Raw genomic sequence first — 25,901 nt, 5'->3', positions numbered from 1 at the left:
TTCATGGTTCAGTGTCTACTTGAAAAACAATTTAAGATTTTTTGTAATGTTAAATTCTCTCTTATTATAAGTAATAGGATAACTATATTTGGTATGTCAGTACCTTGCAACGTCCTCATGCCCGCCGTATAGTTTTTAATTGACCTCGACCTAATTTCATGGATCAGTGAATGTTTAAGATTAAGTTTTGGTGGTCAAGTCCATATTTCAGATACTTTAATCAATTAGATTTAGTTTATTTGGTGTGGAAATAAAATTGAGAATGTGAAAATAGAAATGGGGAATGTGTCAAATAGACCCAATAATTTGCAGTATTATTTTGTAAGCAGCCTTTCTGAAATTAATTTGTTGTTAACTAATTCACTTGTAATTCTTTAACAATCACAATAAAAAAAACGCAATATTTAGAATTTTAAGACTTTTCAGAATTTTAACAATTTTTATTACAGACCATTGTCATGCATTACGAAGCACAGCTGGTGTAGACAAGAAAGCCAGGAACAGGTTGATTCTAGCTAGTGTGCTGTGTCTCATATTTATGGTCGCAGAAATTATAGGTAAGATTTTATGGTTTGAGTCTGGATCTAAGTTCTAGAAACAAATCATTTTATAAATCAGTGGTGGAGCCAGGGTGGAGGTGGGGTGGGGCGGAGGAGGTTCCGGTGGTTGGACCCCCTTTTTTTTGGACAATCAATGCATTTCAATTGCTCATAACAAATATAAAGACATTAATGATTGTCTTAATGTCCATTGATTGCCAACTTTTTCACTGATTGCACAGATTCCTAATTTTAATGTTTTATTAGGGTGGAATAAATGTTGGAAGTTTACCAATTGTATGTGATGCTGCTTACCTGCAGACAGACTTTTCCTGTTTTTTCACTGATTTCTATTTTTAATGTTTTATAAGGTGGCTTGAAGTCTTCCAGTTGTATCTAAGGCCACTAACCTGCAGTCAGTTTTTTTTCTCACTTTTTTTCTATTTTTGATGTTTTATAAGGTGGAGTAAAGCTGGAAGTTTAGCAATCATACCTGATGCTGCCCTCCTGGTGACAAACTTTGCTGTTTTCACTTTTCTTCTATTTTTGATGTTTTATAAGGTTGAGTAAAGCTGGAAATGAGCAATCATACCTGATGACAGACTTTGCCGTTTTCACTGATTTCTATTTTTGATGTTTTATAAGGTTGAGTAATAGCTGGAAGTTTAGCAATCATATCCGATGCCGCTCAACTATTGACAGACTTTGCCAGTTTTTTCACTGATTTCTATTTTCATAATCATGATAATGTTTTATAAGGTGGAATAATAGCTGGAAGTTTAGCAATTATATCCCATCCCGCTCACCTGTTAACAGACTTTGTCAGTTTTTTTCACTGATTTCTATTTTTGATGTTTTATAAGGTGGAGTAATAGCTGGAAGTTTAGCAATTATATCCCATCCCGCACATCTGGTGACAGACTTTATAAAGGAAGATGTGGTATGAGTGCCAATGAGACAACTCTCCACACAAGTCACAATTTATAAAAGTAAACCATTATAGGTCAAGGTATGGTCTTTAAAACGAAGCCTTCGCTCACACTGAACAGCAAGTTATATAACATGATAAAGGGCCCTAAAAAATTACTATTTGCCAGTTTTTTCACAGATTTCTATTTTTATAATTTTTTTTATAAGGTGGAGTAATAGCTGGAAGTTTAGCAATCATATCTGATGCCACTCACCTGTTGACAGACTTTGCCAGTTTTTTCACTGGTTTCTATTTTTAATGTTTTATAAGGTGGAGTAATAGCTGGAAGTTTAGCGATCATATCTGATGCCGCTCACCTGTTGACAGACTTTGCCAGTTTTATGGTGAGCTTGTTAGCCTTGCTGCTTGCCTCGAGACAACCGACCAAGAAACTTAGCTTTGGGTGGTATAGAGCAGGTAACTCATTTTTATAAGATTTTTCAATTGATATTTTATAGTGTGTCTTTTTTTTATGTTGTGATGTTACACTATTCATGTTATTAGATGTATAAAGCTTACCATTAAAGGTAAAAGTACGGGCTTCAAGATGGAGCCTTTGCTCACACCAAACAGTAAGCTATAAAGGGCCCCAAAAATGACTATTGTAAAACCATTCAAACAGGAAAACCAATTGTTTAATCTATATTCAAAAACGAGAAACATATGAACCACATCAACAAACAAAAACCAATGAACATCAGATTACTGACTTAGGACTGGTGCAAACAAATACAGCGGGTTTAAACAGTTTAATAGGTACCAACCTTCACCCTTACCTGAACCAATAGTATAACATCACAACATAGAAAGACACACTGTAAAATATCAATTGAAATGGCTCAACTCAATCAAAAGACATTAGAACACAAGTGAATATTCACTGAAAGAATAAATTGGGTCTATGACTCAATGTATATCTAAAATCAATAATGAGATAATAAACAATTTCAGTAAATCAACCATAACCTTGAACAAAATGCTACCATAGAATGATGTTAACCTTGAAAAAAAGCTACCATAGAATGATGTTAACCTTGAACAAAATGCTACCATAGAATGATGTTAACCTTGAACCATAAGCCGCCAAATGGAATAATGTACATTGGTTAATGAAAATTATATTGTATAGTTAAGGCCAAAAATAAAATACATGTGTTTATGCTAATGGCTGAAAAAAAATAGGGTAGGTAGGTAGGCAATTTCATTTTATTTTGCAAACACATTTTAGCTTGTTAATACTAGTCAGTTAATTTCTTTGCTAATTTTTAGATTTTTTTATTTATTTTTCTAAAATTTCTTTCTCATTTTTTTTTTAGAAATTTTAGGTGCATTATCGTCCATATTAATGCTGTGGGTGTTAACTGGTATCGTAGTTTATATGGCCATCAAGAGGTTGATATCTAACGATTATGATATTAATGCTACAGTGATGTTAATAATAGCTTCCTGTGGCGTGGCATTTAATTTATTGTAAGTATTCTGTAAAAAACACATTTTTTGTAGATAGATATAAAAAGATGTGGTATAAGTACCAATGAAACAACTGTCCATCCAAGTCATAATTTGTAAAAGTAAACCATAGTGATTATAGGCCAAGGTACGGCTTTTTAACACGGAGCCTTGGCTGACACTGAACAGCACCCTATAAAGGCTAGATAAATTACAAGACTAAAACCATTCAAACAGGAAATTGAAACCAACTGTCTAATAAAATCTATATAACAGAAAAACGAGAAACACTAATGAAGCACATCAACAAGCTACAACCACTGAATATCAGGTTCTTACTGGATCCAATAAAAATTAAATTATGTAAAATATATATATGGGGTATCAATAATGGTCAGACAGAAACTCACCATGAAAGTAAAACCAGAGGATATTAGTAGTCTTCAACCATACTGAATAATGTCTGGCTCTACTGGGGATTCATTTATTTTCGTGGGTGTCAGTTTTCTTGGATTGAGGAACAATTGAATTTTCGTGTATATTTGATTTCATGGTTTTGCTAAAGTCTGCATACAACAATGTACAACAATGTACAATTCTATGAAAAAATTATACTTTGTTCAACATTTAAATTCATGGTTTCCATTTACCCTGGAAATCTAGATGAAAATTGGTATCCCACCAATACTAATGAATCCGTAGAATATGGATCACAAACTGTGCATAGTCTTGCTAACAGATTTTTACTTATCTTTGAAGTAATAAGAAATAGAATGAATAAAACTTCAAAAAAAAGTAGCATATTTCCAAGTCAGTCGAGGGGCCTCAGTGGCCAAGTGGTCTAAGTAGTTACTTCTGTAATCACTAGCCAGTCAACACTGAGGTTGTGAGTTTCGAACCCGGCTGGTGTACACTTGACTCAAATCTTAATTGACTAGATTTTCAGTTTTCCTGTCGAAGGTCGTAGATTTTCTCCAGGCACTCCGGCTTCCTCCGCCAATGAAAACTGGTTGCTATGATATAGCCTAAATGTGGTGCTTATTAGGGGAATGAAAACACCAAAAATTGAAGCAAATCCAAGTCAGTCATTTTTTCTACACTGAATTTTGATAAACTTTAGACTGCATTTCTTTGTTGACATTTTTTCTGCTTCTACATTTATTCAGAACTCAGCTATAAATATTAAAGTCTTTTTATTATAATTTGAAATAATACGGAGTAGAAGGTGATAAAGGTTATACAATACACTACAGGGAGATAACTCTGTAAAAATCTAGAAAATTTCCAGCATAAATTGGTTCTAGCTTTTTAGAAATTTATATATTTTTGTCAAAGGGTCAATTCAGATATTTTGTCAGGATTTCATGAAAATGAAACAAGCCAAATTAATTTTAGTCAAAATGTGTGTTACCACATTAAAGAACTTAGTTATTCATATTATTTTGCCACTGGGTTTTGAGGAATTTTGTTTTTCTTGGATTCTTTTCCTCTGTACACATACCAACACAAGATATGAATGATTGTGCCTTATTTCCACTTAAACTATATTATTAGCAAAGAAATGGTATGGGAGTCTAAATTATAAATGATAGAATTTGTTCATACTTTGCCAAAACGTAGTATCTATTGATATATGTTAAAAAAAATCATGAAAATGATAGGTCACAGCACTATTTCTCATGCTACAGGTCATGACAAAATGACACATTTTGCATATATATTTTAAAGAAAAAAATCAACATTATGTGATTAGAAGCTAAACTAAATGATAGAATTGTAAAATAAAATACGAGAAGTTAGATTTTAGAAAAAGATTTGAGAATAATCAAAAGAAAAGATAGGATCACAATGCGTTTTTCCTGGCTAAAATACAAAATAACAAAATTCCATGTAAATTCCTTCAGAAAATGCACTATTTCAGAGTAACCTCCCCTTTAAATGCAAAATTAAAAATATTAAAAATCAAGCAGAATAATCAACACTTGTAATCATATTAATATTTATAAGTTATAATCTTATAAATTTGTTTTTTTAAATGCAAATTCACATTAGTTATCTGCATTCCTGCATCAGATTTTGCTTACTTGATCGAAAATCTGGACCATGCATTCTGTGTTTTTATCAGTTAAGCTGCATTATGCGAGCACCCTAGATTTGTATTCTACCCAATAAATGGTGAAATACTTGCCATTGTTATCATCTAGCTGGCTACTATGTTATATATAACTAATTGAACACTTTTTAAATACTTTTTATTCTGGATTACAAAAAATATGACCAGAAAAACCTTAAATGATCGTCGATTCATCCAAAAGTTTTGAAGTTACACATAAGAAGTAGTGCTTATTAGGAATCCTTGTGTAGTTTATTTGACGTGTGCTTTTGGCTAAGATGTCAAAAAACAATTGTATGAAATATTTAATCGCCGAAAATCTCTTAAGACACGTAGTTTAGATTTCCCAAATGGCAAAAGTCGTAGGAATATTGTTTGTCATCAATACTTAGTATATAGTAGTCTATTATATTATTAGTTCAACTGTTCATGCTGTTGGCGGCAATTTCAAGATGATTTTTTTGTATCTTTTCAATTTGGAGACAGGGGTGCAAATAAGCGGTGTTCTGAGGTCCGCGAACTGCCACTTTTGCAGGCAGAAATTCGACTTGGTTTCTAGCTACGTTCGACGGAGTCACCTTCTACTTGAAAGAAAATAAGAAGTATCTTTGCAAACCTTTTTACTAAAGTCTCCAAATCAACGATATAAAAACTTATTTTCATCATTATAACTCATGACAGCGATGTTCATTTTGTTCAACCGCTAGCTTTATACAGAAAATCGCCGACAAATAATGTGTAAAATCGTATCTGATTGACAAAAACAACATTGTAAACACAATAACAATGGCTGCCGTGAAGACAAAATTTTGCAATATCGGATCCGATTCCGGAAGCGGATAAGGGTAATTCTGTGTTTTTGCGATCAACTACTGACAAATCCATTCAGGTGACAAAATACATCTATGCATGGTAAATGAATATTAACACTAGAATTGAAAACCAAAAGATAGATGTAAAAGAAAGAAAAAGCAGAAAATATTTTATACAGACACTCAAAATTACTTTTTGACAAATTTTAATGTCAAAATCAAATACAATGTGACAGCTGGGAACAGTATATCTAATCTATAAATTTTCTTCATCAGTGATAAATGATGATAATGCATGTGAGATGTTTTTAAAGTGTAAACATATTACTGCAATTTTGAAGGGTTATTTTTTTCTCAATTTTGAAGGGTCAATTAAAGTAGCTGGAAGTTTCTTACTTTATTTTCACAAATAATGCAACTATATTATATAATACCTGAATGTAAGCAAATCATATGATATACAAAGGTGGCGTCCTTTAGGCCACTCTACCCCGTTCTGTTCGATAACTTGGAAACGGTTGAGATCCCAACCCCTCAACCATAAATATTCATGTTTGTGACAATATGAAAAATCAAATGAAATATAGGGAGAGTCGGTGCATGTGGGTCACCCCACCCCTCCTGTTTTAGAATTTAAAAACGGTCGAGATCCCCACCCTTAAACCATATATATTCATGTATGGGCAATTTAACAAATCAGATGAAATATAGGGGGAGTCCCTTGGGTCACCCCAACCCCTCCTGTTTTAGAATTTGAAAACTGTTGAGATCCCTACCCCTTAACCATATATATTCAGGTATGGGACAATATAACAAATCAAATGGAATATAGGGTGAGTCCCTGGGGTCACTTTACACCCTCCTGTTTGAGAACTTGGACATGGTCAATATCCTCACCCCTAAACCATATATACTCATGTATGGGACAATATATCTAATTAAATGAAATATAGGGGAAGTACCTGTGGTCACCCCCACCCCTCCTGTTTTAGAATTTAAAAACGGTCGAGATCCCCATCCCTAAACAATTTATATTCATCTATGGGCAATATTACTAATCAGATTAAGTATAGAGGGAGTCCCTGTGGGTCATCCCACCCCTCCTGTTTGAGAACCTTGAAACCGATGAGACCCCCATCCCTAAACCATATATATTCATGTATTGGACAATATAACAAATCAACTGAAAGGTAGGGGAAGTCCCTAGGGTCACCCTACCCCTTCCAGTTTGAGAAGTTGAAAAGCGTCGAGATTCCTACCCGTAAACCATATATATTCATGTATGAGACAAAATAACAAATTCACATTTACTACGGGCAGGTCAGTCAGACCTCACCTTTGATCCCTGTAGTAGTGAACATTTGTCTGATTCGTGTCTCATAACTTTTGTACTATAGAACACAAACTCAGTTTTCTTTCCAGGGAAACCAGTCCATTCATACTATTACTGTTCTTACTAAGTCAACTTGTACTACTAGCAGTCAACTAAAACCAACGTTAACTACCAAGTAGAACAACTGCAATCATTGCGAATTTGTACCACTGCAGACTCACCATAAAAACTTGATATACATTGATATATGCATTGCTTTTGAAACCTTGATAACATATAAATTATTTGCCTTAATAATTAATTCATTAGATAAACATAAATGTACTATATATGAATGTTTAGTGTTGAAGCAACATTGCCATAGTTTTCATAATTACGTTTGCCTTGGTTTTTGGTTAACTGCCTTCAGCGCTGTAGCTCTTTGATTTACAATCCAAGATGGCGAAAGACACCCATACCATGTTGATGTTTTAATGTATTTTTTAGCATGGTGTTAACCCTATATCAGCACAGCCATAGTTATGGAGGAATTTCTCATTTCCATGATTCACCTGCATTACAGAACTATAAAACTATAAATAACACAAAGGAATCCTCTTTCATTGATGTTTTTATGTATTTTTAGCATGGGGTTAACCCTACATCAGCACAGCCATAGTCATGGAGGTAGTTCTCATTCCCATGATTCACCTGCACGACAAAATTATAAAACTATAATTAACCAGGATGTAGAAGAGGGTGACCATAGCAATCACAGTGGCCATTCTCACCAAAGTAATATAAATGTACGAGCAGCATTCATCCATGTAATGGGAGATCTTATACAAAGTGTTGGCGTACTGATTGCCGCTATTATGATATATTTTAAGGTAAGAGAGAGAAAAGTATGAAGTTACGGATTTACATAAATTAATATTTCTTACAATATGTAAGATATTATTTATATGGTTTAACACTTCATCATGTTCATAGTGACTTAAGGATGTTTTCAATTTTCAAGCTTAATAAAAGACTGATATATACATTGATTGTATTTGAATGAAGGAACAAAAAAATGGCTTTTTAAACTATAAAAAAATCATAAAAAATTCACAAAAAAAATCATAAAAAGAAAAGTAGAGGTTAGCAGGCAAAATGTTTAATTGTACTACATGAATAAAACCAGAGGATTCCAAATACAAAAATTCAAAAACAATTGGAGCAAAAATACTTCAGAAATTAAAAAAGTATCAGTAAAGCGTAAAGCAGTTAGGGATGGGTGAACGTTTTTTTAAAATGCAAAAATAAGACATATGATTTCCGGATAATAACTTTAGTATAAGTAACTTAAAATCAATAAAATTTTAACACAAGGTTTAGCACAACTTTTTGGAATTTTGGATCCCCTATGCTCTTCAACTTTGTATTGTTTGGCTTTATAACTATTTTGATATGAGCGTCACTGATGAGTCTTATGTAGACGAAACGCGCATCTGGCGTACTAAATTATAATCCTGGTACTTTTGATAACTATTAACACCACTGGGTCGATGCCACTGCTGGTGGACGTTTCGTCCCCAAGGGTATCACCAGCCCAGTAGTCAGCACTTCGGTGTGGACATGAATATCAATTATGTGATCATTTTTATAAATTTCCGGGTTTTCCCGATACAAAACTTTGAATTTTTCGAAAAACTAAGGATTTTCTTGTCCCAGGAATAGATTACCTTAGCCGTATTTGGCACAACTTTTTGGAATTTTGGATCCCCTATGCTCTTCAACTTTGTATTGTTTGGCTTTATAACTATTTTGATATGAGCGTCACTGATGAGTCTTATGTAGACGAAACGCGCGTCTGGCGTACTAAATTATAATCCTGGTACTTTTGATAACTATTAACACCACTGGGTCGATGCCACTGCTGGTGGACGTTTCGTCCCCGAGGGTATCACCAGCCCAGTAGTCAGCACTTCGGTGTGGACATGAATATCAATTATGTGATCATTTTTATAAATTTCCTGATACAAAACTTTGAATTTTTCGAAAAACTAAGGATTTTCTTGTCCCAGGAATAGATTACCTTAGCCGTTTTTGGCTCAACTTTTTGGAATTTTGGATCCCCTATGCTCTTCAACTTTGTATTGTTTGGCTTTATAACTATTTTGATATGAGCGTCACTGATGAGTCTTATGTAGACGAAACGCGCATCTGGCGTACTAAATTATAATCCTGGTACTTTTGATAACTATTATAAACACTAAAGGAAGGTTGGGATTGATTTTGGGGGTTTTGGTCCCAACAGTTTAGGAATTAGGGACCAAAAGGCACAAATAAGCATTTTTCTTGGTTTTTCAAACAATAACTTTAGTATAAGTAAATAGAAATCTATGAATTTAAACACAAGTTTTATAACCACAAGAGGAAGATTGTGATTGATTTTTGGAGTTTTGGTCCCAACAGTTTAGGAATTAGTGGCCAAAAGGGTGTTTAGATTCTTAATTTTTGGTCCAGTTTTTAAATTGGTCTACATAAAGGTCCGAAGGGTCCAAAATTAGACTTAGTTTGATTTTAACAAAAAAAATAATTCTTGGGGTTCTTTGATATGCTGAATCTAACCATGTTTTTAGATTTTTGATATTTTGGCCCTTTTATCAAAATGGTCCACATTGAGTTCGAAAGGGTCAAAAATTAAACTTTATTTGATTTCATCAAAAATTGAATTCTTGAGGTTCTTTGATATGCTGAATCTAAACATGTATTTAGATTTTGGATATTGTACCATAATAGGTAAATGTCCAATTTAAATTTTTTAAGTTCTAAGACCACATTCATTCTGTGTCAACTATATTTTAATCACAATCCAATTTCAGAGCTGTATCAAGCTTGAATGTTGTGTTCATACTTGCCCCAACTGTTCAGGGTTGTCCCTCTGCGGTCATATCAAGCTGCACCCTGCAGAGCATCTGGTTTTTAATTGCCTTAAAGGAAGATGAAAAATACAACATTTGCTTTCTATTTGGTTTTTCTAAATGTGTTGTTTTTTTCTTTCTTTCTTTCTTTTTTTGTTGGCTGTTTTGAAAAATGCTTATTTTTCTATTTTTAGCCTGAATGGAAGATGGCTGATCCAATATGCACATTCCTTTTCTCTATAATTGTCATGGTGACTACAATCACTGTTGTCAGAGATATTTTAGTAGTACTAATGGAAGGTAGGTTATTAATAGAACATCAGTTTTAGACCCAAAAAAATGAAAATTCACTCTTTCAATAGATGAAAACTTGCCTATTAACAAATTCTGTCCTTCAATATTAAATTTCATTTTTTGTCGAGCCTGCAACTTTTGTTGCAGAAAGCTCAACATAGGGATAGTGATCCGGTGGCGGCGGCGTTAGCTAACTTCTTAAAAGCTTTATATTTTAGAAGGTGGAAGACCTGGATGCTTCATACTTTGTATATAGATGCCTCATGTTACGAAGTTTCCGTCAGTCACATGTCCAATGTCCTTGACCTCATTTTCATGATTCAATGATCACTTGAAAAAAAAGTTCAGATTTTTTGTATTGTTGAATTCTCTCTTATTATAAGTAATAGGATAACTATATTTGATATGTGCGTACCTTGCAAGGTTTTCATGTCTATCAGACAGTTTTCACTTGACCTCGACCTCATTTCATGGATCAGTGAATAAGGTTAAGTTTTGGTGGTCAAGTCCATATCTCAGATACCATAAGCAATAGGGCTAGTATATTTGGTGTATGGAAGGACTGTAAGGTGTACATGTCCAACTGGCAGGTGTCATCTGACCTTGACCTCATTTTCATGGTTCAGTGGTTATAGTTAAATTTTTGTGTTTTGGTCTGTTTTTCTCATACTATATGCAATAGGTCTACTATATTTGTTGTATGGAATGATTGTAAGGTGTACCTATCTAGCGGGCAGATGTCATGTGAACTTGACCTCATTTTCATGGTTCAGTGATCAAAGTTAAGTTTTTGAGTTTTGGTCTTTTTATCTAATACTATATGCCATAGGTCATCTATATTTGGTGTATGGAAATATTTTATGATCTTTATGTCAGTCGCGCAGGTTTTATTTGACCGTGACCTCATTTTCACGGTTCATTGCACAGTGTTTAAGTTTTTGTGTTTTGGTCTATTTTTCTTAAACTATAAGTAATAGGTCAACTATATATGTTGTATAGAAGCATTGTTAGCTGTACATGTCTGACTGGCATGGTTCATATGACCTTGACCTCATTTTCAAGGTTCATTGGTCTTTGTTTAGTTATCTTGGTTAATGTTTAGTTTATGTGACAGTTGTATTAAAGCTTAGCTTTATACTTAGGACTATCAACATAATATCAATGATTAGTATAGAAGGCGAGACATTTCAGCGTGTGCACTCTTGTACTATATGCAATAGGTCTACTATATTTGTTGTATGGAATGATTGTAAGGTGTACCTGTCTAGCGGGCAGATGTCATGAGACCTTGACCTCATTTTCATGGTTCAGTGGTCAAAGTTAAGTTTTTGAGTTTTGGTCTTTTTATTTATTACTATATGCCATAGGTCATCTATATTTGGTGTATGGAAATATTCTATGATCTTTATGTCAGTCGCGCAGGTTTTATTTGACCGTGACCTCATTTTCATGGTTCATTGCACAGTGTTAAGTTTTTGTGTTTTGGTCTATTTTTCTTAAACTATAAGTAATAGGTCAACTAGTTATGTTGTATAGGAGCATTGTTAGCTGTATATGTCTGCCTGGCATGGTTCATCTGACCTTGACCTCATTTTCAAGGTTAATTGATCTTTGTTTAGTTATCTTGGTTAATGTTAAGTTTATGTGACAGTTGTATTAAAGCTTAGCTTTATACTTAGGACTATCAACATAATATCAATGATTAGTATAGAAGGCGAGACATTTCAGGGTGTGCACTCTTGTATAAAGACATTTTGGAAAAAAGAGTTCTTTAAATAAGTATATTGGGGATTCAATAATTTTTTTCTGTATCAATTTTCATGGATTGAGGAAAACTTGCATTTTTGTGTATATGGCAAAGTCTGCATACTCCTCTAAAAAAAATATTAATTCATTGAACAATCAAATTAGTTTCCAACAAATAATAATAAATCTTCAGTGTTTGAACATTTATACAGTCTAACCTACTGTTAAAGTCTTTTCCTGTTCACCCAGATTTTTTAAGGCTGTAGTAATACCTATGAATTTAGGGTGGCAATTTCAAAGTCATGTGACCTATAGTTGTTAATTTCTGTGTCATTTGGTCGTTTGTGGAGAGTTGTCTCATTGGCAATCATACCACATCTTCTTTTTTGTATTTCTGATAAGGTTGTTTTTCTCCTGTGACGAGGGTAAACTTTATTTACTGATAACTCAACTATTTTGGTAAAATTGAAGTTTTTAGGGTATACATCATTTGTCAAACCAATGACACTTACAACTTAAGACGTTTCAAGTGATTCATTACAAAAAAAGTTTTTAGGTAAAGATTGCATGATCATAACATTCTCTACATCCTATCCATGAACATTTCCAAAAATCTTGATGTTATATATGCTCAGATACTCAAGGCACAAAATGATGTTTCACTTGTCAAGAAAATTACATGACTTTTGCAAGGTTCAGGAATCTAATATCTGTTCTAAAACATTTGTAAAAATAAAATAATGTCACTTTTAAAATCATCTTAAAAATTTTGAAGTTATTTTCCTTTGTCTAGAATTGCTGTTAAATCACAGTCTGCACGGTTAGCCACTAGTCCGATGCCCCAGACTAGTAAAATTTCATTCGGACTAGTAAGTTTTTGCAAAAATTTGTTTGGACCAATAAGAGAAATGTCAGGATATTGGTCTTCGGACTAGTAGTTGAAAAAGTTTTTGGTGCAGACTGAAATCAACCACAACCAATGCAATATTTAATTCTTAACCATACTGATAAATTGAAGCAACCTTTCCTGTTTAGTGCTTGCAAGCACTTTGATTAAAACAAATTATAATTATAAAAAATATTTTAAAGATGAATATAAAAAAGAGAATTCACCAAAATTCTGAACTACAAGGAAAATTCAAAACAGAAAGTCCTTAATCAAATGGCAAAATCAAAAGCTAAAACACATCAAATGAATTAATAACAACTGTCATATTCCTTGCTTGGTAAAGGCATTCTATGTAGAAAATGGTGGATAGAACCTGGTTTTATGGCTAGCTAAACCTCATACTTGTATGTCAGTTGCATCAAATTTCATAATATTGACAACAATGTGTAAACAAAACAATCAGACGCAATTAGTAAACATGTAAAAAAATAGGGGTACAGCAGTCAACACTATGTTATAATCTTAATCACAATAAAAACATACAAATATGTAACAAAGAAGCACAAAAAGGCATACATATCAAATTTAACAACCTCATTCATTATTTTTTATTTGCTTTCTTATTTTTGTATTTTATTAATGTATTTTAAATCCACCCATAAAGGATTGAAAGATTTTTAAGTACTGGGACTGAATGGTTTGTTTAGCATTTAACGCGTTTGACGTCAGAATGTAAACATCACACAGATAGAGATATAAAATAATTTTGTCGTTCAAAGGATGAAAAGAATAGAGTCTATAGTTCTTTTAGATATATCCTCTGCAGAATGTAGATTAGAAGTTTACCTTGTTCTTCTTGCCACTTATCTGTATGCCTATTGTGTATTTCTTCAAAAAAAACGGGGGAACCATGTCATTATGTATCAAAGAAACACAAAAGGACATATAGTCAAAGCATTAGCAAATATAATAGACAGGAATACAAAAATTATAATAGAACAATAACCCAAAGTACAGAGCCTCGACATATGTATCAAAGAAAACAAAAATAGATATGTCAATTACACTGTCATATAAATTATATTTGACTTTTAATGTTATACATATTTTTGTTTTAGGTACACCAAAAAGTTTAAACTTTGTTGAAGTTCAGGGAAGTTTTTATAGCATTCCAGGAGTAAAGGATCTACACGATTTAAGGATGTGGTCCTTGTCACTCAATAAAATAGCATTATCTGTTCATATAGCTGTTGGTATGTATGTTATCTTTATGGATCTACATAATGGCCTGTCACTGTATAAAATATGGTAAAATAAAAATTAGAATGGAAATAGGGAATATGTCAAAGAGACAACAACCTGACCAAAGAGCAGATTTTTTTTTTAGAACAACCATAGCCCCAACCTACAATCCATAATATTCATAACAAAAGTTGCCATGATTACTATTGAATCCATAGACACAACCATTTTGGCATTAAATAATGCTAAACGAAAATATAAATTATGGAAAAATGCACCAAAACTGACTTTTCAACACAAATAATACAATATTAAGCATTAAGGGGTCACAACTTCGTAATTTATAATATGTATTGTATTGAAATATTTTTCTATGCCAAATTTGTATTAATTTGGCTTGATCTGAAAAAAGTTAACCCATTTGGAACCTACTCATTTTCATGTGTATGATACAAATTTTAAATAATAAAATTAGATGTTTTTGTTTAGAAATTGTGAGCCAACCTTATATAGGCAATCAGAATTAAAGGAGAATTTATTGTTAATTTATTTGAATTATATTCTAAGAACAATTTTATTTTGAAGATCCAGATGCAGACCCATTAAAAGTATTAAAATTAGCATCAGCAATGGTACAAAAAAAGTATGGTATAGCAGAGACAACAATTCAAGTTGAAGAATACATTAATGAGATGGAAAACTGTACACATTGTAAAGACTTGCCAGATTAAGATACAGTTTTATACAGCGATAAATAATGTTCTTATGGAAGGTTCTGGCAGGTTATTTAACATGGGTTATCTCCCATTTTCAAGAGTTCTTACAAATGAATATCAGACCTGCCAACTATCCCGATTTTCGTACATCCCGATTTTTATCCCTCAACCCGAATCCCAATATGAGGATCGTAAAACTAGTCAAAATCCCGATTTTCACCAAATATACCCGAAAAAATTATTGTTTACCAATTATGAAGTTTTTCTGATCAATTTTAAAGAATCTATAATTTTACCTGGGGACATATTATGACAAGTTAACGACCCTACGCTAATCAACAGTCACAACAGGTGTCATAATTAGTGGTTGTATGTAATCAGATTACCTAGTGGGTCGTAACAGTCCTCAAAATTAATTTGTATACACAAATTTGGTCAAACAATTGATCATACAAGCACAATTTGCAACATTTGCTGTAGTTCCACAACAAAATCATAATTAATTGAAAGATGAGAACTGTAATGAACTCTTAAAAAAACATCGTTTATCTTGAAATCCGTTTAAATTTTGAAACCAGACGTGATGTGTCTGTTGATTTAAAATCGACGCCATTTTGTATTCACTTCTTCTGTGTTACTGTATAAGCCTCCACCGGTAAGAACACCTCTGAATACAAAGAAAGATAACTCAAATTTTATCCATTTTCTCATTGATACTGATACGACCATAAGTAAGACTAAATCAAAATCTGTCTTCATCCTTCTTAATTTAGGACATGTAGTTTTAGGTCTTTTGAGTCAAGGTTCATAGATAAGAAGGTCTTTTATTTTTAATGCCATTTTTCTCTATTCTTCAGTTATTTTGTCAATTTTATAATTTAATAGTACAAGAATCATGCAAATAAAAGAAATCAAGGCCTACAAGCTCATCATTAGTATACCAAAAGAAAAAAAAAGAGAACTTAGACTATTTTCGGAGTAAAAAACAATGCACACAGAACAGTGGCTAAAATTGTAACCCTTAAAAATCTGGTCGCGCACTAAATCCCCCATGGAGATTTTCAAAAATTTGCAGATGTGGAATATGGGTTGTCTCCCATTTTCAAGAGTTGTGAAATGGGTTATCTCCCTTTGCAATTGTAAAATTAATTGTCTCCTATTATTCTTAGTTGTGAAATAGTAATTTCTTATTTTTAAGAAAATAACTTGAGACAGTTTGTACCAATTTTTCAAATCTTATATCTGTTTTTGTTTTTTTTGTTTATTAAAATGAAGGTCAAATTTAGTCATGACTAAACCCTGGAAAAATTGCTTCACTCTTGTAATTCTTAAACTTTGTATTATTTTTATCAATGATTAGATGGAAATAATGTTTATTAAACATGTCTTATATGTGTAACCTCAATTCAAGCTACCATGTTGTTTATAATTGTAACAAGAGTAGCCCAATGAACACAGCCTACTGAAAAAATAATACTGCCACAATCAGAAGTGTATATAACCAAGCATATTAAAGGATTCCTAATTATGCAAATCCTTTAAGAACTATGTGCATATATTTACCTGTTCTGTGATAGAATTGTAGACTTTGAATTTGAATAAGAACTTTAGCCCATGTTAGATGACATGAGAAATACACTGTATGCTTTGGTGCTAAAATATAGCAATTACTACATGTACTATGATACTCTATTTATCTTGTAAATTCATAAATTATTGAGTGCATTTATTATTGCAATTTTTTAAGTATGGACAAAAAAACAAGATGAGTTTTTGCGATTTCTGGAAAATCTGCATAATGATACATGTATACCGTTATAACTTAATGTCTGTTCTAATTAAAGTAATACTCACCCAGTCGTTCAAAACCTTGCAATAATTTCTGAATTAATTATTCTCTATTGATTTGCATTATTGAAGACTTTCTCTTCAAAAATAAGTTGTGATTAAATTTATTTTTTATTATTTATCTACTATTTTAATACCTGCCATTGTTAAGTTTTTGCATTATGCAGTGGCAGTGCTATTCCAAATATTCAAAAGAGAATATTAAATCAGACTATTATAGAATAATCGAATATCAGAGATTTCTTGTGAAAAGAATGTTTCTGGAGTTCAAAGCTCATAAGGTCATCTACTGAACCAAATCATATGTAGCTGATTATATATTGTTATCAGATATCATAAGTAAAATATATACAGATAAACAGACAGAACCTAATTTTATTTGACCATTGTATGGCCTTGTGATTACCTATTTGTTAGATATAATTCTTTTTAACTGTATATTTATAATGACTTGTTTATTTTAATACCATCATTTATTACTTCATAAACAGTCTTTCATTTTTTAGCTCACCTGGCCTGAAGGGCCAAGTGAGATTTTCTCATCACTTGACGTCCGTCGTCGTCCGTCAACATTAACTTTTACAAAAATCTTCTCCTCTGAAACTCCTGGGCCAAATTAAACCAAACTTGGCCACAATCATCATTGGGCCAGGTGAGCTGAAAATGTGTCTGATGACCCCGCCCACGAACCAAGATGGACAACATGGCTAATAATAGTACTTAGGGTAAAAATGCAGTTTTTGGCTCATATCTCTGAAACCAAAGCATTTTGAGCAAATCTGCTGTGAATAAAATTCTTCATGAAGTCAAGATCTATCTGCTCTGAAATTTTCAGACCAATAGGGCAATTTGTTGTTGGGTTGCTGCCCCTGAATTGGTAATTTTAAGAAAATTTTGCAGCTTTTGGTTATTATCTTGAATACTATTATAGATGGAAATAAACTGTAAACAGCAATAATGTAAAGGAAAGTAGGAGCTACAAATAGGTCAACATGACCAAAGTGTTCAATTGACCCCTTAAGGAGTAATTACCCTTTATAGTCAATTTTTAACAATTTTTATAAATTTTGTAAATTTTTTAAAATTTTTTCAAAATATTTCCCACTTTCACTTTCATTATAGGTAGAGATAATTGTAATTAAGCAGCAAGATTGTTCAGTAAAATAAGATCTACAAACGCATCACCAACACCAAAACACAATTTTGTCATGAATCCTTCTGTGTCCTTTGCTTAAGGGCAAACAATTTATAGTTTTGATCCCGTATTTACGGTTTGTTGAAAATTTCCATATAGGCTATTTTTTGCCTGATTAAATCAAATATGTAATGAAAAATATACCTTCATGTGCTACTTTTTGAGTTAAATGAGGTCGAAATTTTGTATATTTGCTCAAAATTTGGATTTTTGGCCGTATTTCCGTTTTCGAAAGAAAGCCATAACTTTTTTGTTTTAAAAGATAAACACAAATTGTTTTTTGTTAAATAATTTGTAATTTCTGTATTTTATAAGTATTTTGAAAATTTATGCATTTTTTATTCAGAAATAACTCATATTTATCAAATGGTCATGAATTGAGAAAAAAACGTATAATTTTTTGCTGTATATTTATCAAAATTAAAAAAAATCCACTTTTTACAGTTTTATAAAATTTGGTCCACATACTCTCCCTGCAAAATGAAACAAAATAGTTTAAAAAAATAGGGGTCCGTGCACTCTTTTTCAAATTAAATCAGTTTGAATGATAAAAATCAGTTGAAAAATGCATCTTTTACCGATATGTCACAGTTTTGATGTTGCGAAAATAACATTTTACGTTAGCAACGTCATAACCTCCCCTGTAACTGTATCATATGCCCTTATTATGCACATAGACCAAGGTGAGTGACACAGGCTCTTTAGACCCTCTAGTAAGTGTAAACTGCCATTGTGTATACATGTACTATTAATATTCATGTTTTTTCATTATTTTAAAAATCTATTTTAAGACAGGTTTTTTCACCATGTTTAAATTTCTCAATTTTTAGGACCAAACTTTTTGATGAGGTTATATTATTCCTTGATCAAATTTACATTCAGTGTATCATTAAGAAAAATATCATCCAATGAAATTCCCCAATTTTATACTACATATACCTTTATATTTTTTAAATAAACAGTAATTAAGGTAAAACCAAACCTTTTCGAAATCATCTTGGAGTTTTGTTGTTTGAAATTAATATTTGTAAAATGTTCCAATTAACCCACCTGGCTTGTGAGCGTTCAAACTTTATATGATCCTTTTCTTTAAAACTACAAAGCACTTTGTAATCATAGAAATAAATAGATCAACGTGATTATTTCAATACCCGAAAGTCTTGAAATGTCATATGTAAAACAAGTCACAGAGAAAACTAACAGCCCGATTTATGTATAAAGCAATAAACCAAAAATTAGTATGAAATTCAGCACCAAGTACAAATACTGTCTGTTTGTATTTTTATTGTCCAGCCTGCAAATTTTGTCGCAAAAATGAGAAATAGCAACCTAATTGTCTGTACTCGCAGAGGCTTCCACAAATTTTCACTCTATGTTTAAAAGTTTTTAATTTTAATAACTTTCTTAGACTATCCTGGATTTCTACCAAACTTGGACAGAAGCTTATTGATGATCATATAATAATTTCCAAAAGTAAATTTTGTAAAGAAAAATTCCTGTTCATCAGTTTTTTACTTATAAATGGACTTAGTTTTCTGCCACATTACATTCACTCTGTGGTTAAAGTTTTTGAAATTTTAATAACTTTCTTAAACTATCCCGGACTTCTACCAAACTTGGACAGAAGCTTGTTTATGATCATAAAATTGTATCGACGTAGATTTTGTAAAAATAAATTCTGGTTTTTCAGTATATTTCTTCTAAATGGACTTACAAGTAGATTTTTTGCCAGTTAACATTACATTCACTCTGTGGTGAAAGTTTTTAAATTTTCAATAACTTTCTTAAACTATCCTGGTTTTGTACTAAACTTGCCAAAGTAGGCAAGACACTGGGTTCCGCAAAACCTGTACAATTTTTTTAACAACAAATCCTGTTCTTGATGTCATTAACTCTGTTATTGTTAATCCTGTTAAATTAATCCATATATGTAGTATTTACAGTTGTCTTACAAAATCTTGATTTAATGTCAGTTAAACTTTTTCAGTAGCTTTGTGCTGAATAGATGTGTTCTCAGGTATGGCCAATAATACTGCTTTTTTTTATCAACCTTTATTGTTGGAATTTAATTATTTAAATTTTCTTGTATCACTGCCAGTTACCAGATAAAAGCTAAATAGATTTTTTTTAAATTTAGAATGGCTCATTCTTCATTTAAAATACCATGCAAGAATACTGTAGGGTGAAGCTAGTGTAATACCATGCAAGAAGACTGTAGGGTGAAGCTAGTGTAATACCATGCAAGAAGACTGTAGGGTGAAGCTAGTGTAATACCATGCAAGAAGACTGTAGGGTGAAGCTAGTGTAATACCATGCAAGAATACTGTAGGGTGAAGCTAGTGTAATACCATGCAAGAATACTGTAGGGTGAAGCTAGTGTAATACCATGCAAGAATACTGTAGGGTGAAGCTAGTGTAATACCATGCAAGAAGACTGTAGGGTGAAGCTAGTGTTTGAATCCTTGAATTTGAAGATCAAAAAGTATAATATATTATTACTTATTGATTGCAAGTAAATCTAGTCATGAATGTTTAGATGAATGCCAACGTTGTACTCAATAAGATATTTTGCAACCATATGTTTATTTTTAGAAAAAGTTAAAATGGATAAAATGTCTTTTTGGGTACATTTAAGGAAATTCTTCTATGTAATATACTCAAAATATTCAAGTTACAGAAATGATGTGTACTGTTGATTCATTTATTTTTGTGGGTACCAATTTTCATGGATGAAGTAAAACTTGTATGTTTGTTGATATTTAATTTCATGGTTTTGCCGATGTTTGCATAAAAGCCTTAAGAAAATTTTTCATTCTTTGAACATCAAATTTCATTGTTTACCTGTACCCATGGCTACTAAATCCATGAAAAATTGACATCCAACAAACCATAATGAATCCACCGTATGTGTATTGTCAAATATTATATAGGTACTCAGATATTTATATTACAAAATGATGTGTATGTATCATGTAATACTTATCATGAAAACTATGAGATTTATAATGAAGTGTATTTGTCCTCTTTGAAAGTTGATCAGGTATTTATCTTTGTAATGTTGAAAAGGGAGTAGAATGTACTGCACAAAAACATATATCGCTTGTGATAGGTATTAAATTAATTTTCTAAATGTAAAAAGCATTATTTTATTTAAATTTTATGGGTAAGGGAAGAGTTTCAAAAAATTTAAGCCAGTCTGAAATTTTGTCATTAGGGATCTGTGAAATTTTGTCCTCAAACAACAGTTATATGTACAATTGTTTCACAGTAGCCAATAGCTGGTCTAGAGGCCAATTATTTATTTTACAATGCCTCACTTAGGGTTGTTATGCTTTTTTACCTGTGTGTCCCTTTGTTCGTTCGTCTGTTAGAACATATGTTCCCTATAATATGATCTTTTTAATTATAATGCTCAATATTTACGCCAATTTTACAGTGCACTAAACACAGAAAATGATAATGCGAGTGAGGCATCTGTGTAATAGGGACACATTTTTGTTTTATTTAAATTAGATGTTTTTATGTATTTTGAAGGAAAAATTAACAGGTATGTTAATTTTTCCTCAAATATGCAAATCAAATTAGTTAAGAGGCCAATAATTTATATTATTTTTTCTATTTATTTATTTAGATTTAGTGTTTTCAGGTATTTTGAAGAAAGATTAAAAGATAATTAATTATTCTTCAAAATGTAATAAATAAATTGTCATTGACAAAATGTGGGCATAGGTAAAAATGATAATCAAATAAATGCCTGTTAATTAATTGCTCATTATGATGTTATATTTAACAAGAGATTTTATTTATCCAGTCTTGCTTTGTTTTCTATAATAGTGCTGAAATGTTAATTGAAAATGTATATGCATATTTTGTACTTATAACATTAAATTAGTAATTATTTTCATTAGAATGAATGGTGTTGACTGATTTTATTGTCTGGCCTAAAAATTAGTGACGGCAAGACATGTGTGTGCTGTTTCTGGGAGTTAAGTAATCAATATCGTATTAGTTTGTGGTGATGGTCAGTTTGAGAGGAACCCTCGACTTATAATGTGGTAGGTCAATGATATTTTTGTCTGAGTTATTAATAGGCATTGTCACATCTCATTTCCATTGAAATTAATATAAAAAAAGATGTGGTATGATTACCAATGAGACAACTCTCAACAAGAGACCAAAATGACACAGAAAGTAACAACTGTAAGTCACCAAACGGCCTTCAACAATGAACAAAGCCCATACCGCATAGTCAGCTATAATAGGCCCCGAAATGACAATGTTAAACAATTCAAACGAGAAAATTAACTGCCTAATTTATGAACCCCAAAAAAAAAATAGACGAAAAACAAATATGTTGCACATAAACAAACGAACTGATTTACAGGCTCCTGACTTGGGACAGGCACATACATATAGAATGTGGCGGGGTTAAACATGTTAGCAGGATCTCAACCCTCCCCTAACCTGGGACAGTGGTGTAACTGTACAACATAATAAAGAACTATCAAAATCAGTTGAAAAAGGCTTAACTCATCAGATGGATAAACATACAAGTGGACATGTCCCCTCACTCGTGGTCTATTGACTTTTTCATAGTTTACCTTATGAAATTTGTGATCAGCTCAATAAATGAGTAACCACTAATGGTGAGTCAACAATATTTGCAATGCAGAAAAACTTTGCAAAAACATATGAACTCCTCATTTCCCTGGAGATCATTTATTCCTGCACTTTCAGATATGGTTCATTTACTCTGAATGTTTAAATGCATAGTTAGCATTTCAAATTAAAGTAAATGCATTGTTATTTTATTCTCAACATTTGCATTTTTCCATCAAATTACATTCAGGCAAGACATGTCTCTGTGTCTACAGTTAATTTCTTCTAAGTGGTAATGTGTCAATCTTTTATCTATAAAAGAGAAAAATAAAATTGAAAATGGAAATGTGGAATGTGTCAAAGCGACAACAACTCGACCATAGAGCAGACAACAGCCGAATGCCACCAATAGGTCTTTAATGTAGCGAGAAACTCCAGCACCCGGAGGCTGGCCCCTAAACAAATATGCATACTAGCTCAGTGATAATGGATGTAATACTAAACTCTGAATTATACACAAGACACTAACATTAAAAATCCTACCAGACTAACAAAGGCCAGAGGCTCCTGACTTGCGACAGGTGCAAAATTGCGGCGGGGTTAAACATATTTTGAGATATCAACCCTCCCCCTATACCTCTAGCCAATGTAGAAAATAAACGCACAACAATACGCACAGTTTAATGATTGAAATCTACGACAAGATCCAGTTTTTTTTTATATAGTTAATGTATTTCTTTTCCAGCAACACGAACGATTTTCAAATAGCTTCAACTTTTAGTTATTCAAACCTTATCACGCAAAATCATGAGCCCAATGAGAAGGAAAAGGAAATTTAAAAGAACCATTATACATAGATGTAAGACGATGTTGTATGAGTGCCAATCAGAAAAGTCACAATTTGTAAAAGAAAAACCATTATAGGTCCAAGTACATCCTTCAACACAGAGCTTTGGCTCACACTGAACAGCAAGCTATAACGGGTCCCAAAAATGACCAGTGTAAAACCATTCACACGGGACAACCAACATTCTAATCTTTATAAAAAACGAGAAACAGTTAGAAACAACATCAACAAACGACAACTAACGAACTTCAGGTTCCTGATTTAGGACAAGTGTAAAAAAAAATGCCGCGGGTTAAAACGTATAAATAGGTACCAACCTTCACCCTCACTTGAAACAATAGTATAACATGACAATATAGAAAGAAATATCCATTGACATGGCTTACCTCGATCAAATGACATTAACACAAGTGAACATATTACACTAAATGAATAAATTTGATCTATGAAACAATGTAAATACACAATCAATAAAATAAGGCATGCATAATTATAAAGACAACAATAGTATACCTATGTGAGATGTAAAATTATTTCAGAAAGCAAAGTTTATTTGTAGATTGGAAAGTAAATCAATAAAGTCTAGGTTGCATTCCAAAAATCATTTATATGTTAGAACATATGTGACTTTTGACAAAACATTTAACAGATATATCATACTACAAAATGTATATGAAGAGAGCAAAATAAATTAAAACCAAAACATAGTCACCACATACTACAACAAATAAAGGCAACAGTAGTATACCGCTGTTCAAAAGTCATAAATCGATTTAGAGAAAACAAATCAGGGAACGGTTACAAACTAAAACCGAGGTAAACTCTTCAAGCATAAGAGGAAAACAACAAAACAACAGTAACCCTAAAGTGCCACTGAAACAAACGACAATGCAACACACATAGAAACGAACTATTATATAACAATTGCCATATTCCTGACTTGTTACAGGACATTTTAAGAAAGAAATGGTGGGTTGAACCTAATTTTGTTGCTAGCCAACCCTGCGCTTTATGGCAATGTTAAATATACTCCCAAAATGACAACATTACATGACAGTACAGATAAATGAACAAGCGTACCTTCAATTGTAACGTAAATATGAAAATATTGTTATTGATTAATGTTTACTTTTTGATTATATAAATATAAAATACATTATGTGTATCTCGCCACACCTTCCAATTGTTCCTACATTTGGCAGAATAAGTATTTGAAAATAAAGTGGGTTTTTGTCGAGCCTGCAACTTTTGTTGCAGAAAGCTCGACATAGGGATAGTGATCCGGCGGCGGCGGCTACGGCGGCGGCGTTAGCTCACTTCTTAAAAGCTTTATATTTTAGAAGGTGGAAGACCTGGATGCTTCATACTTTGTATATAGATGCTTCATGTTACGAAGTTCCGTCAGTCACATGTCCAATGTCCTTGACCTCATTTTCATGGTTCAGTGACCACTTGAAAAAAAAGTTCAATTTTTTTGTAATGTTGAATTCTCTCTTATTATAAGTAATAGGATAACTATATTTGATATGTGCGTACCTTGCAAGGTCCTCGTGTCTGTCAGACACTTTTCACTTGACCTCGACCTCATTTCATGGATCAGTGAACAAGGTTAAGTTTTGGTGGTCAAGTCCATATCTCAGATACTATAAGCAATAGGGCTAGTATATTCGGTGTATGGAAGGACTGTAAGGTGTACATGTCCAACTGGAAGGTGTCATCTGACCTTGACCTCATTTTCATGGTTCAGTGGTTATAGTTAAATTTTTGTGTTTTGGTCTGTTTTTCTCATACCATATGCAATAGGTCTACTATATTTGTTGTATGGAATGATTGTTAAGTGTACATGTCTAGCGGGCAGATGTCATGTGACCTTGACCTCATTTTCATGGTTCAGTGGTCAAAGTTAAGTTTTTGAGTTTTGGTCTTTTTATCTAATTCTATATGCCATAGGTCAACTATATTTGGTGTATGGAAATATTTTATGATCTTTATGTCAGTCGAGCAGGTTTTATTTAACCGTGACCTCATTTTCACGGTTCATTGCACAGTGTTAAGTTTTTGTGTTTTGGTCTATTTTTCTTAAACTATAAGTAATGTGTCAACTATATATGTTGTATAGAAGCATTGTTAGCTGTACCTGTCTGCCTGGCATGGTTCATCTGACCTGGACCTCTTTTTCAAGGTTCATTGGTCTTTGTTTAGTTATCTTGGTTAATGTTAAGTTTATGTGACAGTTGTAATAAAGCTTAGCTTTATACTTACGACTATCAACATAATATCAATGATTAGTATAGAAGGCGAGACATTTCAGCGTGTGCACTCTTGTTTTTTTGGATAAATTAACATAAAACTGAAGCACCATAAAGATAGAAAGTATGAAGTATTGCGTATAATTTCAGATTTAAAACTATTAACTTGAAG

At 32.3% G+C, this 25,901-nt stretch overlaps 1 protein-coding gene across 1 annotated transcript in view; it reads left to right on the top strand.

Annotated features, from left to right (window-relative positions):
- The window catches only part of LOC143054507 (proton-coupled zinc antiporter SLC30A2-like), a 45,503-nt gene extending 23,559 nt beyond the window's left edge, over nucleotides 1-21,944 (top strand). Inside the window, exons 3-9 of the mRNA XM_076227535.1 lie at nucleotides 450-557; nucleotides 1,780-1,926; nucleotides 2,826-2,979; nucleotides 7,842-8,085; nucleotides 10,299-10,404; nucleotides 14,152-14,286; nucleotides 14,861-21,944. Of these exons, the coding sequence (XP_076083650.1) occupies nucleotides 450-557; nucleotides 1,780-1,926; nucleotides 2,826-2,979; nucleotides 7,842-8,085; nucleotides 10,299-10,404; nucleotides 14,152-14,286; nucleotides 14,861-15,006 (1,040 nt within the window). The 3' untranslated portion in view covers nucleotides 15,007-21,944. The remainder of the gene's footprint in view (nucleotides 1-449; nucleotides 558-1,779; nucleotides 1,927-2,825; nucleotides 2,980-7,841; nucleotides 8,086-10,298; nucleotides 10,405-14,151; nucleotides 14,287-14,860) is intronic.
- The last annotated feature ends 3,957 nt before the right edge of the window (nucleotides 21,945-25,901 follow it).

Source organism: Mytilus galloprovincialis, chromosome 12, assembly GCF_965363235.1.
Source record: "Mytilus galloprovincialis chromosome 12, xbMytGall1.hap1.1, whole genome shotgun sequence".
Classification (NCBI taxonomy): domain Eukaryota; kingdom Metazoa; phylum Mollusca; class Bivalvia; order Mytilida; family Mytilidae; genus Mytilus; species Mytilus galloprovincialis.
This window is presented reverse-complemented; position numbering and strand designations above follow the sequence as displayed.